The following is an 18193-nucleotide window of genomic DNA, read 5'->3' as shown; positions in this document are numbered from 1 at the left end:
GCAGAGAGTGACAGAGAGAATGAGGGCAATGAAGTAGAGAGATACTTGAAGAGACAAAAAAGACATTTAGAAAGGAAGACAGTCTAAACAGGAGACATCAAAGAAGGAAGAAAGAGTGTGGAGGAAAATGAAGAGGGTATGGTGTGTGGGTGGGTGTTGGTTACACAGCCCTACACACTTCTGTTAATCATTCTGTGTTTCTATCAGGCACAGAACTAAATAAATGTTATTCAGTCGAGGGTAGTAGTGGAGGATGTGGCAGGTATGTAACTCTTACACAAGAGTTAAAATTATTTGCCTGCAACTTGGACCAGAATGTTGGTGACATTTAGCACTACAGTCTATGAACCAGGGCTGGAACAAACAATCATCATTTATTAATTAAACTGTAATTATTTTTCAATTTATAGATTAAATGTACGTCTTGAAAAATTACAAAGATAATGACAAAAGCCCACCACACATTAATAGAGCCATATCTTAAAACTGTTTGTTTTGTCTGACAACAATTAAACAAGACTAAGAGTCTACAGCCATGCTAGTGGCTCAGTGAGGCACAGCGGTGCTTAGAGCTACTTGCAAACGTCAGAATGCTAACATGCTGATGTGTAGCAGCTATAATGTTTGTCATGTTCACCATCTCAGTTTAGCGAGTTAGCATGCTAACATTTGCTAATTAGCTCTTAGCACAAAGTACATCGGAGGCTGATTGGAAAGTCAGTTAGTTTTGCAGGTACTTGGTCATTAACCAAACTATTTGCTATCACAATGCATCCTGGGGGTGAAATGGATGTCTGTACCAAATGTCATGCTAATCCATCAGATAGTTGTCAAGACATTTCACTCAAAACCACAAATGTCAACCATCACCAAAGTTATTCGGATTCACCTGGAACCATGAATCATTTTTCATCACTTTTAAAATGCAAACTTTGCAATGTCAACAATGCTCTACAACACAGATCTGTGGCGCCCACTTTAATAAAGCGACAGACATTTCCATTTTGTCCTGAATGCTAAGTGATTTAAATGAAGCCGAGCTGGAGCTGAACCCTAACCCTAACCCTAACCCTAACAACAACTTCAAAAAGCGTTATCCCCAAATTCGAACTATGGCCAACTCATGTCAATAAATAAGCAATAAATATAATCTGGCTGACACACTGCTTCTTAAACCACACAGGTCTATTTTCAAAATTGTTTTGGTAAGACAAAAATTGGCACACTGTAACTCACAGCAACCCATTATCATCACAAGCTGAATCGCCTTTAAAAATAGCAGTTTGGCCTTAGCACTAGCTGTGCTAAAAATAGACAAGCTCCAGACACAGAGGGGCTTCTATTTTAAAGAATGACAGCATGGTGGCTGAGAGGTGGGTCAATATTCTCAGGCAAATGAACAGGGTCAATTTAGATTCACTTCAGTCAATGCAGGTATTGAAAAGCTCTTCAAGGAAAAAAACATTTTTCTGCATTTTTCTGCAGTTATTATATCAATATATGATATTTCCCATAATAAGAGCTCTATTATTGTTATCATATGAACTGATATTTCTATTTTTTTACGTGAAAAAGCTGAATCTGAGCTGATCCAAACTCTGGTGGTAAGAGAATGAGAACGAGAGAACAATAAACGGACAGAGGAAGAGGAAAGGGTCAAGACAGAGATCTACCACCGTATCATCCCTGCACCTAACCCCCATGTGTTATGCACAGTCAGTGATAAACAGTCACCAAGCAGCTGCTTGCTTAGTCAGGATGATAAAGACAGTCCACGCCTGTTTTAACTCGGCCAGTGCTGATACCGATGTATGTTGGACCAGCATGACACCACCCATCCAGACAAATAGAGCATTTTTTAACATCACAAACTCTACGCTAACACTGCTGCTGCATCCATGTGTTCACTTAAAATTCCTTCTTTTACAAAGCAACATCTGTTGATTGATTCTGTACTTCATTGTCTTTTACTGAAAGGGCAGGAATCAGATTTTCTCAAATAGGAATGGAATCAGCCTAACTCTTCCTAAGTTATATGCTTTCTTCATTTTGTGATCTTTAGATTTTGTAGTATGATTTTTCTATTTTACGTGTTACTTCTTTTGTTGTCATTTCCAGAGCTGCAGCATCAAGTGGACACCTTAATGTAAAGTCACTGGAGGAGCAAATGTGTCACAAACTGGTTCCAATCAATTTATTTAAAACAAACATTTATTAAAACTAAAGTTAGCACAGATGAACAACGGGATGTGTCAATCTACAATGCAAGCAATGCATGTATGTGTGGCATGTGTTCTGTGGAGGCGTTGAAGGTGCAAAAGAAGGTGATGCAGGGTGGGTGTCAGCTGCAGGAAGGGAGAGTCAGCACCTGGGCCAGCGTGTACAGCCTGGAAGGCCCAGGTGAACTAGATCAGCTGACGACCCTCCCATGTCAGCCAATTGCCTGCTGAGGTTGGCCAGGACAACCTCCATGACAGTGGGAGGGGCGTCACACATGACACATTAACAGCTGGAGAAAATGAGAAAGTGCTTTCACAGCAAACCACAACACCTCAAATGCTTCCCAGTGTTGACTTTGGAGAACAAAAATGTAGCCTAGATGTCCGTCACAACCAGTTTTTTTTTTTTAACAAACTGTTCGCTGAGTGTACAGCAACGGGTCATTTAGTTTAATAAATCAAGTTCTTGGTGATGACAAATTCAAGCTGTCCGAACCCCAGAGACATCATTAGAATTTTCCAGAATTGTTTAACTAAACAATGGGCAAAAATATTAATGCATATTCAGGTATGCTGGAAGTCAGTCAGAGTTGGGTTTGCTAATAGAAACTCAGTCTATATAATGATATCATATAATGCTGGGTGATTTTCTTATTTGAATGGCTGGGATCATTTATATCTAATAGTTATTTACAACAATTTAAGATCGTTTTTACGCTACACCAACATATTGTATGTCAAAGCAGCCACAGCAACTACACAGGCAACAGCACTGAACTAATGCATGAGATCTGCAAGGAGAGGAAGAGGGAGTGAGACGGCGCCTGGATGCGGGTGAGAGATGTGACCCATGACCAGGTCATTCACTGGAACACTTGAAAAACTTCCTCTAAAAACACCTCAATGTGTTCGCACGCGATAGAAAAGCTCCGACCTGATGCAAGTCTGCATCACAAGGAATCTAATAATGGACTTGATATGATAATTAATGGATATAAAACAAAGACAATCATCTTTTCCTTCACAAATACTTGTATACCACACATATAGCCTATATCCCATCAAGAAAGTGGAAAACATTAAATAAGTTTAAACTTTTTTTTATCAATTGATGATTTTTATGCCTAGTTTTAGGGGGTGCTGCAGCACCCTCAGCACCCCTACTACCTACATGGATGTGTATTTTTCCCCTGCCGTTTGTCTAAGAGGAGGCAGTCCTAAAACACTTGTTGAATGTTTTTTTTTTGTTTTTGTTTTTTGGTAGACTAAGAAGAAGAAAATAAAAATAAAAGAAAATAAAATGTCTGGTAAAGTCACTGTGTAATATATAACTTCTGACAGCCTTGTTGACAACTCGGACCGTTTACTATCTGGTCCACTGAGCTGAAAGGCTGAACTGACCCTGCCATCAGCTTTTAATAGCAGTGTATTTCAATTTCTGGATGGAGCTTCAAGTGCGCAGCAGTAGCTCAGTAAACATACAAAAAGAAGTGGGTCACCAGGGACTATAAAAGGTTGGATCTGTACTGAATCTCATTAATGGTGTTTTGACCAAGGCAAAATAGGGCTATTATCAAGTTTTCCCTCGAACCAGCTGGCAGGGATCATAAGATTACACAAGATGTACGTCTGAATGACAGCTTTGGGGGGTGAATGTTTTCCTCCACATGTACAGTAACCTTGGTCAGGTAAATCATTGACCGGCCCATGGCACAAAGTCCTCTGCGTTGTCTGGTGACAACCTATGATATAGTCTACTATACACATGCAGCAATCAGGGCTGCAAATGCATATTGAAGATTTTGTCTGTGTGTGTATGTGGGTGCATATCTACACATGCAGGCAAAAAAAGATAAAAGGTTCATTAGTAGGTCTGATGCAACAAAACGCATTTCTGTGTAACATTATTATACACATTACACTAGTAAATTTCCCCAAGCAATTTTTATTCAGCTTATCTTGGCAGCATAACAATCCACCTAATTTCACATCATTAGCATTCACAACTGAAAAAGACAACCTCCACTGCCTGAGTCTTCAAGGACAAGTGTCATTTTACACCAGCTGACAAAGCTCTTAAAAGCAGCGCAATGGTAAATATTGAATAAACGAATCATAAATAAATAACTCCTAGTAATCATTAAAGAGGCAATATATAAGAATTGAGACTAGTCTCCACCTGTCGAATTCATACTCCAAATAAATAGGGGGCAGCATAACACACATCAGGTCATAACTGCTGCTAACTGCCAATAGCTAGTTTTAGCCGTGCAGCTAACGACAGGGAATACAGTACCAAGGCGATTTACAGCGGCTCCGACAAGGACTCTGATTCCAGGGGGCCGATGGAGACACGCCACGTTCAGGCGGGAAAAAGGAGAGGCGTCAAGCGGGAGAGGAGTGAGAGAAAGGTTGGGCAGAGAGGCAGCAACAGCCTGTGGACCCAGAATACTTTTCACATCTAACGGTGGATTAAGGATTTATTTCAACCAAACCAGAGATGGTGATTGATGGAACAGTTCAAAGACTAACCAAGACGGTTTTGGTAAGTTTTTTTGTTTCTGTTGAGTTTGAATGAAGTGTGTTTTACGATGACTTGACAAGGCAATTAAGCTGGTCTTAGTTTGGTGAAAGAGAGAAACGTGAATTCAGAAGGTGTACGGTTTTTCTGTTTGATAAGGAAAATAGGTGTAATAATATTTCTTTTCTTGGCATTTTGTGAGTTTATTTGTTTATTTATAGGACTAAAAAAGCTAAGAGAGCTTGTGTAATGTAGTGAACTCGCCGCTCACACACATCTCCCAGCTGGAACTATCTGAGTTATATTATCGAAATATCGCCTCCTGAAGCACAAATGGTATTACAGCATAGGACGGCCGCTGCTAGCTAGTTAGCATGCTAATTTCAGTGGACTTCTAATAACTCTACCTTTTCCAATCCCGGCTTTGAAAAAATAGCATTGAGGAAGTATTTGTTGTATCTAACTTCAGCAATCTCCAGGCTTCAAAAGCTGGCATGTCAATGATATTGTACATTAACTGTAACTAAATGATCCTCAGCAAATCAAAAGGACATCAGCTCTGGGACTAGAGGAATTCATCAAATTGCTCACATTTCAACAGGTTGGATGATTGCTGCCAGAGGGGTCTGAACCTGTGGCCTCCCGCTGATATTCTCCCTGGTAACTCTGCCACCCTGATGATCAGGTGGAGGAAACACTTTAACTCTTGTTTCCCGAGGAGCAAAGGAATCACATATTCACTTCATGTTACAACCCTATTTCTTGACTAGTATTCAATTTAAAATTCATGTAGAAATTTAGAGACTGATACCCATTATCAGACATCCTAAAATATCACTAAAATACAGTTTGTAATTTGCAATGGATTTTTATTATGCAAATATAGACAATATAATAATTTGAGCAGGATTAAAATCAGTGATGATTGTGTCCCCGGAAAATATTATTCTATTAGTAAATTTGTAAATAGCAGATAAAAATGACATGCTGACCAAGTGAGAATCTAAACTCCCTTTAAAAATTATCCCACTTCTGTTTGTGGGGAAGATAAACAGATGAAGTAACAATGATCCCTGAACCTTGGCAATCAAACCCAGGCACACCCAGACTACTTTTCTTTAGTCCAATGAGGAACATCCAGAAGGCAAAGGATGCATGGACATAAAGATGTTGCTATTCTTTTGACACATTAAGGGCATTCCCCTCCTTGCTGACTCTGGAAGGAGGTATTAAAGATGATCGTATCTGTGTTAGATGAGAGAAAAAGCGATGATGACCCACATTGAGGCTGCATGCAGAAAACGGAGCAACAAAATATCTCACAGTTTAGCAAGCACACAGACACAGAAAAACAGACCGAAAATAAAGAGTACAGAAAAACACGCAAGGGTTTTTACAGTGACAGGCTATCACTGGAGAGCAGCTAAGACAGGAAATTCCACCAACTTGATTCATCAATCGGAAAACAAGTTGTGACACATCAGAGAATTTACAGGACATGCAGTGAAATAGTGTTATAATGTTTGTGTTCCTACAGGAGGCCCCTATTTGTCTCTGCGCCAACGTCATGAAGACAAAATTCATCAATGTTTTTGTCCCCGTTTCTAAATTCGCTCAAACAACACTGATAATGAAACACATTCATCATGCAAAGAGAGGAAAGCAGCAGAAAGATGATGGAGGGAAAAAGATTGTAAGACTAATAGTGGCAGGAGTGTGAGATGATAATCAATATAAATATTTGATAAAGAACATAAAAGGTATCATGGATTTGTATTGTAAACAAAAAATGGATTTGTTTCCATTCCACTTTTATCACGAAAAATAGAAAATTATACGAGAGTGATTGAAAAAATGTATTTTAATAGTATTTATTTATTCATGGTCTATTACCATGTTTGATAGGACCAGATTCAACAAATAAAAACTGAACAAATCATTCTCAGATGCAGTGATTACTGCAGCGTATTACAGCGGAGGCTGACATGAGAAGAAATGATTACACTTTTATAAAAGATACTATTAACCTTCAGGGGGGAAAAAGTGCTATATCAGATAGCCAAGCAGAAAATTATGTGAGCCATATGCTGTGGCATTTCTAGTCACCAGATCTCAACCCAAATGAACACCTATGGTAGACTTTGGATCGACTTGTTCGACAGCCCTCTCCACATCATCATCATCATCACTATCATCAGCATTGAAGCTGCCCATAGGCTCTTTTGGTTTTTCCTTTAATTTATCACCTGAACGTATGCGTAGGGTACATTTTGTGCATGCATGAAACAAGGGTGGAGAATAAAGGTTTTTTTATGGTGTTTGTGGTAGGGGACATAGCTTACCACCTCCACTAACCAATTTCCTGGGGAAAACCCTGACATGTGTGCTGTTTCTAGTTTATGCAAATTTCCAACACCTACAACTATTTGTTTTTGTTTTTTTCTAAATGTAAAAGAGTTTGATTGTTCCAAGTGCCATATTTCCCTTTTTTTTTAAAAGCCATTTGGTGCACCGTCACATGGCTTCAGTAAAAAACATTACAACTGTTCAGGAAAGCTAAGACTTACAACACACTGACCACAAAGCAAAAGAGCCGCCATGTGGTGCACTGTATGCTAATTAAGTGAAATTAAACAGTCATACAGTAATGTTGTAATTTCAGGTAAACATGCAAAACGTCTGAGCAAAAGACCTACATAATAATAAAAACAACAATATTTGTAATAATATTTTATTTGATTTTTTTTTATCCAGAATGGCACCTGGGCCAAAGAGGGCTAAAAGGGCAGCAGCCTGAGCCATTATAGCCTCTAGACTCTGCACTTCCTGTTTCCTGATAGAGTTGTTGCCAAACATAACAAGCACAATCCTCTGTTTATAAAGTACAGTGAGTCAGTTCAGTTGGGGCTATATTTGTGCTCCCTCCTGACATATCCAAGCACAGTTGGCAAAATTTTTCATGTAAACGTAGCTGTGAGGAAGCAGTGGCGAGAAAGAAATAGACTGCTGTCATCGCAAGCATATCCCATTATTGCCTTCATGCTGTCAATTTCTGGTCCAATTGTTGCAAGCTGAGCTAGGTGACACTGGTAAGCAAGCAAATTTATGACATAAGCACAAATATGCACTCACAGGAACTTTAAAGCATAGTGCCGATGGCCATCACATAATTCATTAGACAAGGATGAGTGTAGAAAGCATCTTGCTGGAGTTATCTAACAAGGATCTCATACTCCATTCTGAGTATCGGTAATCTATACCAAGAAATGCTTCCCAGCTAGCTTCGCCGACCATACACAGTCATCACGTGATGTGCAAAGAGGCATTTGTGAGTGCATATGTTTGTCTGTTCATAGTGCACAGTATGTGGGTGTAATGTGTATGTTTACATACAGCAAATGTGTGTGGAAACAATAGAGAATTTAAATAAATCAAAGCACAGAGGGAAATTACACTGAAAACTGTGATACAACCACCTGTTATCATGCAACAAAAGTTCCATACTTTGATCACTTGACAACTGAGCTACCTCCACGACAACTGAGCAAACTCCATCTGCTTAGGAAGTGTGGTTGAAAGCGCCAGGAAAAAGTTAGTAAGTGGACCTTGAGTTGAGAAAACAAAAACAAAACTACTCTCTCAAAGGTCAAGAATGAACTCTCAGATTCAACATATATGACAATTCAACTAATAGACATGACTGTACACAGAATGGACCAGATAATGTAAATTCAACCTGGTATGAGGCTGTTGTGTAGCCATCTTTGTAAGTGTGATTTAGATGCTGTGGATTAACAGAAACACATTGTGAAGAAAAGACGTAATAAGTAACAGGACTATTTCTTAATAACACTACAAACCGCAGCTTCAGAATTTAACAGAGTTGCTCAACACCTTTCTGAAAAGCTCTGCAAAAATAGTACTTATTCTAGGGCTACTGTATGTATAATATTGTACAGTAAGTGTCTATTTTACTTTGTTTTCCCATGGATTTTTTTCCCACATTTTAAAGTGAACAAAAAGACTACCTTTGTCTTGCAAAAAAGAGGTTAAATCCATCATGTGGCCTGTTACATAGGCCTTGGATATGTTCAAGACACTTAACACCAGCGTAAAGATGCCAGCAGCCACCTAAACAGCCTTGAAAAAGAAACAGCTTGGCTGCTAAGAGGCCTTGACCTCCTTTGGCTCTCTGCACTACAATGACCCCAACCGAAGCCTACATCAAAGACTCCACACAGGGAGGCAAACAGAGGAAAGAAGAGTTGCAAGATAGAGTGAATGAAAGAGCATCTTGTTCAGAAACAATGTCTCGGCTGATGATCAGAGCTGACATGTCCGCTGTGAGTTAACGGAAGAGTACCAAGTTAGAGACAGTGTCTGATAAAAATCTGACATTACACAAGCCTTTAGTGGCCATCAAAGGATTCCAAAACAGTTTGCCTTCAGAGTAAGATTTCCTTACTCCAGGGTATACAGTAATAGCATTATGGTGCTGCTCCACACAGAGTAATACAAGGCATCACAGAACATTTCCAATCACTCAACAACATGTAGCCTGGATGTGTTTGTGTCCCACATGAACATGTAAGCCTGGCTAATTCTGAGTGCAAAAATATTAACTGAGTGTTTGCAACCGATGAAGGATGGGGAGGAAAAAAAACTAGAAGGTGGTAGTCTAATTGAACAGTAAGATGCAGTGAAAGGCAAAGAGTGGTGAAATGTAGCCTTGCATACAGCAAAGGTTATCAGTAAGCCTATTAAACAACAAGAACTCAAACAAACAATGTGGATTGAGGTTGGCATAATCTTAGAGATTGTAAATCCAGGAAACTGAGCCAACAGACATGAGTCTGACCTAGTTTGATTTTATGTTGTTTTATCTGCCTTTCGCCTGACTAACTGTTGTGACATGACTATTGAGGAAACTTACAGTAGGACTTCTCTGTATGCAGTTTATATAATGTATATGCATGGCATGTTAATAAAATGGCAAAAGCAGTGTTATTTATCACATATTGTGAAACTTTTTGTAAAATAATAACTTGAAAAGAAGGACTGACTTTATGGATGAAGGGACAGTGTTTTGTGAAGAGGTATATTTCAACACTAAAATAAAACACTAGAATGAATTACAAAATATTGTAGGGCCAGGTAAAATTTGTTAAAATCATTACTACAATATTGATTGGATTTTTTTAAATATCAAAATTTTGTACATACATGCAAAATCACATGTAAAAAATAAACTGTGTTCCACTGCTATTACATCAGACAAAAGTCTTCACAAATATAAAAGAAAACCTTCAATAGTTAATTTTGATTGTTTTTAATTCAATTTTGTTAGGAATCATTAATTTGGACACCAGCGTTTTGTGAAATGATGATGATGATGTGATCATCATAATGCAATTACACTGAGTGAATTCACGATAATGTTGAATTATCACAACGTGTCGGCTCATGGTTTCTAGAAAATTGTGTGTTCACAAATGCTGACCTAAGTGACAGATCATTATTCCATTCAATTCAGTTACCAAATTTTTGCTTTAGGGCGTTGTCACTTCGGTAAATTAGTACCCACAACTAGAAACAAAACCCTACAATATAGTCCCAACTTCTGGTAACAACAAAGACGTTCTCTCTGTTACCTACAGTTTCCACAAGCAACAACATGTAAAAAATGCAACTGTAATGAATTAAGCCGTGCAGACAACCAGAGAGGCGGCAATTATAATAATAATCATCATTCAATGCTTCATCATAATCCCCATCATCATGAACTCGCTTTATGCTGCACGCCCCACTAGTGCTAAAATCCATCACTAGAACTCATGTTTACCTTTCTGCTGCAAATCTTGGGCCTGTACGAGCTGTTCGTTACAGCTAAAAATTTAAGTCAGTCTGTTCCTCTTTATGTTTTTTTCCCCCCAAATGGTAAATATTTCACTTTGTGAATAAAATGCCACATAAATATATTTAAAATATGTTGTTGTAGTTTAGCAAATCTAAATTTAGAACACATTTCACTCTTTAGACTATTGCATGCAGAGCATTGTAGCAGAACCTGAGGTGGCCTCTTTAATTCCTGTGTTAATGTTGACGTTAAAGTAGCTGTCCATTGCACCCAAAGGACATCAAGCAACAGATAGGCTATTTACATTGCCTTTAGGCCTAACTGCCAAGTTGCCAAGTTTTTTGAAGAGGACCAATGAACCATCACAACTTTACCATGAAGCATCAGCAAACCCCAGTCGAGCAGAACACAATGTTCAACTATTTTATGATGCATTTGCAAAGATTATTAATTTGACACTCAACGCTAATTTTAACACACTCCAAACATCAAACAAAAGCACAAAAAGGATGCACACGTGTGTGTGAGTGTCTCCTTTGACATCGTCAAACAACCTGCAGCACACTTATAACAGAAGAGTATGTGTGCATGTGTTTGCATGACATCTTTGTGTGTACAGCTTTTGCACACCTCTGTGAAATATGGAGGGCCCTGAGGGGCCCTTAAGAGGTGAGTAGGTGAAAAGAAAAAAGTGACTGAGTGACAGTCTAAGGAGAGAGAGGCAGCAGAACACAAGAGCAGATCTGTACACGTGGCCTCCCAGCATACACACACACACACACACACACACACACACACACACACACACGGGCGCTCACACAGTCTGTCTTGCCATCCACGGCTCTGCTCTGGCACACACTAACGCATGCAGGACAGCAACAGAGAAGAGTTTACAACAACTTTGTAACCCCTTTTTACTGACTCTTTTTAAGATGAGATTTTAAACTTAGCACCAAAAAGATGAAAAGATTAACAGGCGTAACATTCAGAAAGCAATAGTGTATAGTTATCTGCTGCATGTAAAAAAGATGTGACGCAGTATACAAAAAAAAAATGAAGTAAAGCACAAGTAAAAAAAACTGAATACCTACTTGATGAAAGGAGTATCATGTTATTTCAAGAATTTTAAAGAATGTTTCGAGGGCCTCATTTCACCATGGGCATGAAGCAACAACATTTGTCTATTTGATTATCAGTTATATAACTAGAGACTTGAGCCAAGCAACGTGATTGAGCCAAATTCTGTTCCAACTGTGCTGAAAATTCCCATAGAACAGTGAGGTGGGCTCAGTGATAACTCATGTGGTAACCAGCTTCTCAATTAAGAAGATTTCTTGCTTTTCTTAAGTAAACTGAATATATTTGGGGTTTGGGCTTGTGGTCAGACAAAACAAGTAATTTGAAGATGTCACTGTGGAATTTAGTAAATTGTGATGGGCATTTTGCACCATTTTCTGACATTGTACAGACCAAATAATTAAAAACTGCATTTAAATGAATCAACTTGATGTTAATCAAACTAAGCTGCATGGTAATATTATGTATGATGATTGTGTCATCCTCAAGCAATCTAATTTTGTGGGACATTTGGTAATTGGTCAGTTTTAAATTACATCATTGCACCATGATAATTTCAGAGAATATGATCATTTGAGAAATGAGAATACTTCATTGTTGATCCATTGGTAAGTCTGTTTGTTTTTTGTTTGTATGTCAAGTTGTTTGCACTGTAAGGGTTCTCGCATTGCATTTTTTAGATCTTGCTGACATCAGTACCCTGCATCAGAGGAACACAGTATGAAAACACACACCAAGCTGGTGCAACGAGCATCTACCAGGAAATAGCTTGGGTACAACAGCACTGTGACAAAGATTCTTGGCATTACCACATGTAGTTTTTCAAAAACATCACTGTTTGTTCTTTGATTAAATTAAGTGATAAAACACTTGTTGTCACATTAGCCTGGCCAGAAAATCAAATGACAAAAAAAAGAAATACATCATGAAGTGATTAAAATAGCAGCTTATTTGGCTTTTACGAAGCTTTGTCATCAGTGTTTGTGGTAGCAATCAAGTCTACTATAGTCTATTATACAGTATGTAACGTGTTAAAAACAAACGTGAGTTTTCACTCATGAACCATGACAAAGAGACTTTTCCACAGTTTAAATTGGTTTGGTAAACAGCACAACCACCCAGGAGCATATCACTGTGACAGCAGGGAGATAACAGTGTCTGACACCCATGTTCATCTTTGACTTGTTTACAAAGCAACACTTCAATGGCTCTTTCAAATGGACAGTACTGACTCACATTATTACCCCGCATTAATCAAACTTCATCGTACGATCTGCCCATTCAAGCCATGTTCACGAAGAAGCTCATAAAACAGCAAATAAATCTCTCTTCCAACGTTCTGCTCATGGCCTATTCAGTTATCAGATAGTATTTCCAAGCCGAAGGGAGGTGTTTCCACCAGGCACTTCTCATTCTCACTGTGCTGCACGTACGCAACTTTCATCACTGGACTCATTTCCCTCACATTAATAACGACCATACCACATCCTCAGCAATGCACATACCATGATTTCTCAATTAATCACTTCCTGTGGGATGACACATTTACAGAACGCCATGATATCTTTATAACAAGTACCAAATTACAGCACAATTTTGGAAAAAGACCAGAAGGCGGAGCATGGACAATGATGAGTTACTGTGTATAAGAAGAATTTCACAATTTTGCCCAACAAATACTGATTTTTACTATCTATAAAAAAGCAGTTCTAGGTTATGGAATCACCAAAGCTGCAATATTGAAATAACACAAGATTAGAAATGTTTATATACTGCCTAACTATGTCTTCAGGGTGATCTCAGCGCAACTAAATGTCTTAATTTCCTTATTCAACAGTGTTTATTTTCCCTCCTGGCTCCTTGTAAACTGGCAACTCTTCAATTAATTCATCAACTTTTCTAACATCTGCCTCCTCTGACAATAATCCTGTAAATAAACGAGAATTTATTCCTATTTTTTATGGCGTTCCTAAAATGTGATGCGTTGTGGATGAATTGGAGAAATGTGTTCCCTTCTGTGTCTGCTTATTGGAGGTGATAAGCGCCAGATGTCCTCCACCCTAGGGGTGCTAGCACTTCCCTCATAAAAAAAATGCCACAGACAAACATACAACACCTGAGCACTCTTTTTTTTTTTTTTTTTTTTAGCTTATTGAAGTAATGATCCCTTGTGCTAGAATGTAACTGGAAGAATCGGGCATCGACTGCCATCATTTCCCAAATGCACAGTCAAGGTGTCCTGCAGGAAACTGAAGTGCCCTGATACATCACTCTGAACTTGAACTGATTTAAGGAGCATCAACAGAGACCAGCACAGATATCTTTTGTGGTTGAGAGAACCAAAGTGCAAAAGGAAAAAGCAATTTTAAAAAAAAAATTTTAGGATAAAATTATCTGTACTTTCCCTAGACTGTCAGGTTTTGCTTATGATTCACATATTTTAAAATCAATTTGTAATTCACTGTCACATATTACACTTAGTATCATTCATCACCTCTTCAAAAAGGATAATTAGTTAATTTCATAAAATAGCAAGGCTATACTGTGCCTGTCCAGAGAATTTATTTCCTGCTAAAACATACACGATTGCAATTTCAATGATTGCAGTGATAAACAAACAAGTTGCATCAAAAAGCGGCATTAAAAGTCACATCCTGCATGTTCTGCCTTTAGGGTCATACTGCTAATAGCTTCTGACAGATTTTTTAGATGTTTAGAAAAGGCAGCAAAGACCAAAACACACACACAAATTGTACTCTGAGAAACATATCACAGCCATGACTGCAGTACAGTTTGAATCATCAAGCCAACTCTTCTTTTGCTTGCACTGATATTTTTACTTATTCTAACATTTTAAAAGCACAGCAAATACTCTCTAAGCACACAAACACCAAGTCACAGGGGATGAAGTAATTTAACAAGTCCTACCTGGAAAAGTTGACAGAAAAAGTTGCCAAGGCTGCGGCGGAGGGGAGCCCATCGTCACCCCTCTGTATCCCAGGCGACTCTCCATACCTGTTCCCCCCGGCCCAGCTCTCCCCCACCAAAGGCAGGTTTGAGTACATGCCAAAAGGCTTCTGGTCTTGTAGGCCCACTATGGAGGACGGGTCGGCTGTGTAGTGGTAGCCAGGTCCTGCACCAACGGCCATAGGCGAGGACATGGGACCTCCTCCATGGAGTGTGCCCATGCTGCTCTGGAGACACTGCGACTGGCAGAAATCAAGGCTGTCCTGCTTCTCCTGTTTGACCACACCAGGAGTACGGATGTGGATGAAAGAGTTGTCGGGATCCTTTTCTTCCTTGATCATAACGCTGGAGAGAAGTGATGCAGGCTCCTGTTGACGGTGAAGCTGATGTTGCTGGTGCTGTAGAAGGTGGTGGGGCTGCTGCTGCTGGTGATGCTGATGGTGTATGGGGTGCTGCTGCTGGTCTGTGCCCTTCATATTGGTACAGCTTACTCCGTTACCCATGAGAGACTTTGTTTCCTTTAGCAAGCCACTGACAGGACCACCACCACCACCCCTGCTGTCATGCAAAATGTTATCCAAGTGTGCCACTTCTGAATCCAACTCAAAATCGCTGATATCTGGCAACGAGCTAGGAAGGTCCAGGTCTTGCCAAATCTCGGTATCCTCGATTAGGCGACCGCTGTTGCCATCCAAATCACACGGACCAACGCCTGTGTGTTCGCTGTCAGTTCCCAAGTCTTTATCCAGAGAAAAAGTCCCCTCCTGCTTGATTTGCTGGGCAAAAAGATCGGGCAGAGGGAGGTTGCCCAGGACGGAGGAGACAGAGGTGCTGATGACAGAGGTGGGCGTCCGGGCGAGACCAGAAAAACTCTGTTTCAACAAGTTGTCCTCCATGTTGAATACGCCAATATCCTGGTGGTGTTGTTTTCGTTGTTTCTGCATTCTGATGATTTTACCCTCCTCCGAGTCTGACCCCTCACACAGGACAGGATGCTGAGGGGACTCAAAGAGGCCTCCAAGCTCCCCCTGGTCTTTGGTTCTACCCCTTCCATTTGGAGCCACTGTGGGCTGGGGCAGAGACCTGGGGCCAGACAGCTGCGTTGCAGACTGGAACAGCGAACCAGCTGTGTCACCTGTATCTCTGCCTGCTCCGGCTCCTGTCTCCCCAAATGTCAGGCTGTCGTCGCGATTACCATTGCGCTTCAGTCCACCCTGATCCATTTCTTTATCCTGACAGGACAGTGAGGGGGAGTCAACACACAAAGAGTGAGAGAGAGAGAAGAGACAAGGTTAGGCTATAAAAACAGAGCTGATGCTGGATAAGATGATACATACGCAGTAGCTAGTCCAGAAGAAAAAATTAGAAAGCTTATTGAAAAATTGATCTTTTACAGTAATAAGTGTCTTGAAACATCTGCATTAAAAATGTGTTTTGGCGCAGTTTAAAACACACTGTCGGTGCAAGGCTCACGTCTACTACTACGCCTCTGCCTACTCTATTCTCTTATTTGATATTATTTTTTTCATTTTTCAAGAAATGACAGCAGCCCTATCAAACAGGTCATCATCTCCACTTACACCCACACTGGAACAATATGGCAGAGGCCCAAATGGCACAAACCAGGCTGAGCACAATCAGTAGGGGGGAAGGAGACCACAAGAATTACATAACATAAATGACTATAAAGTTCATGTTATTTCTGTGCCCTCCTCTCAACTCTAGAGTGAAGAAGTGCAAGACATGCCCAGGCATAACTTGTGTTACAGGCAGCGCCACTGACCGTCACAGCCATGCATGTGTGCAAACAACATCCATCAGTCAAAGAGATTAACTCATGATGGGCCTCTGGGCGTTTGCAACAGTCACCAATAACTGTCTATCTCCATTTGCAAGAGAGTAGAGAGAGCAAACGAACAAATCAGTCAAAACTCCATTACAAAAAATGTAATAAAATATAATGAAATCAAATGAATGTAAGTAAAATAACTCGAAATCATGTGGCAGCACAGAAGAGCTTTATGTATGTAAGGGTTGTGCAGCTCACTAATTTATCTGTCGATCATTAACAATGATAGCTGCCATATCTGGAGGGGCAGAAATAAACTAAGTTACTGTAACCAAGCAAGCTGTTACAAACACACGCGCACGCATAGGCCTGCGTCGCTGAGCGCATTCTGAACTCCGTCTGCTATTTATATGTAGTAAACGTCACATAAAAAAAACCCGGTTACCTTGAAATAACGCATTGAATGCCCGCAGTTAATGACGACTGGATAATTTCTTGTGATTTTCTGATCAAAGCAAGTCGCCGACCGGGTGTTTTCTTCCCGGCGGTCACACCTTGAGAAGACATTACTCCATAGTACATATATAAGACAGCCTATAGGCCTATATGGTGCGTTATGGGCAGCGGTTTACAGCACTTCCTTTGCACATCTACTGCTGCACTAAAGCGTTTCTCAAAAAAAAATTACAAAATAAAGAGGATTTTTATTTTTGAGAATTAGAAAGATTTTTGTTTTGGTCATGGGTTTCACCACTTTTCCCCGCCCACAGAAAGCTACAGAATAGACGGCTCTATGGATAGTGTAATCAATATTGCAATGTGACTACATGGGGACACAATCTGCTCTAACTGAGGTTGTTGAATTAATGCCTTTTAGAGAAGGTAATGACGCTCCTTGGTATGTTAAAGTTGAAAAAGTTTGGGGTTTCCTGACTTGCTGTACTTTTCCTACCGAACAGCGCAACACATCATTACAGCATTAGTGCAACCTGTTGGCTGCGATGGGAAACTGCACTGATCACACGCCTGTAGCCGGAACACGCAGATAAGCAGCCGTTCCTTGTAGGTTTTTGCAACATTCTCTCTTTTGTTACACAAAATATGACGGTATCTCCCGGCGCTGGTGGCGATATTTTCAGTGTGTCACACGGTGCAGGGCTGTCAGTGCGCCTTCAACGCAGCACCGCGGACGCTCATCGTGGGCCTACCTCGAGGGGGGGAACAGCCAGTTTTCACCTCTCGATATTTCTCCCGATACATAATGAGAAGACAAGTGGTCTGCATCTAAAAGTAGACCGTACCTGCAGTGAAAGAAGGATGCGCTGCGGCGGTTAGGGCATCTCCCGTCAGTCCAAGTTGGGGGGGGGGGGGATGTGAGAAATAACGCAATGTCCACACAGTCAAGCCCTCAAATAAAACCCCTTCCTTGCAGCAATGTTGCGTGGTGAAATGTCAGCTGGATTTGTTGCCGCCTCTCTCCCCGTATGGCAGGAAAACATCGTCCGAAATATCAACTATTTTCTAACTACATACAACAACGTCTCTGACCTAACTGGAGCGGCTGAGACCCACCGTGTGCCCCTTTTCGTCGATCTGTCGATAACTTTTAACGCACGTCGCCGGCAGGAGGAAAAAGTGATCGATCGGTCATTTGCTCGCGATTTCAGCATAAATCCCAAATGAATCGACAGATCTGCGGGGCAATATTCGGTCTTGCGCCATTACACCAGTGGGTACGTTAAAGTTATATAATACAGCCGCGT

At 40.3% G+C, this 18193-nt stretch overlaps 1 protein-coding gene across 3 annotated transcripts in view; it reads right to left on the bottom strand.

Moving 5' to 3' along the window:
* The window catches only part of LOC122888750 (glucocorticoid receptor), a 66309-nt gene extending 49227 nt beyond the window's left edge, over positions 1–17082 (bottom strand). For 2 of the 3 annotated variants that reach the window (XM_044223558.1, XM_044223559.1), the window contains exons 1-2: positions 16876–17082; positions 14603–15873 (exon numbers count right to left, since the gene is read on the bottom strand). In XM_044223558.1, coding sequence (XP_044079493.1) covers positions 14603–15873; positions 16876–16890 — 1286 coding nt within the window. In that variant the 5' untranslated portion in view covers positions 16891–17082. Of the gene's footprint in view, positions 1–14602; positions 15874–16875 lie in introns of those variants that run through there. The other variant, XM_044223560.1, reaches the window with a different exon arrangement.
* Between the last annotated feature and the right edge of the window lie 1111 nt (positions 17083–18193).

The sequence above is a fragment of the Siniperca chuatsi genome, linkage group LG14 (genome assembly GCF_020085105.1).
Source record: "Siniperca chuatsi isolate FFG_IHB_CAS linkage group LG14, ASM2008510v1, whole genome shotgun sequence".
NCBI lineage: Eukaryota > Metazoa > Chordata > Actinopteri > Centrarchiformes > Sinipercidae > Siniperca > Siniperca chuatsi.
The sequence above is the reverse complement of the archived record's forward strand: the minus strand, read 5'-3'. Positions and strand labels throughout refer to the sequence as shown.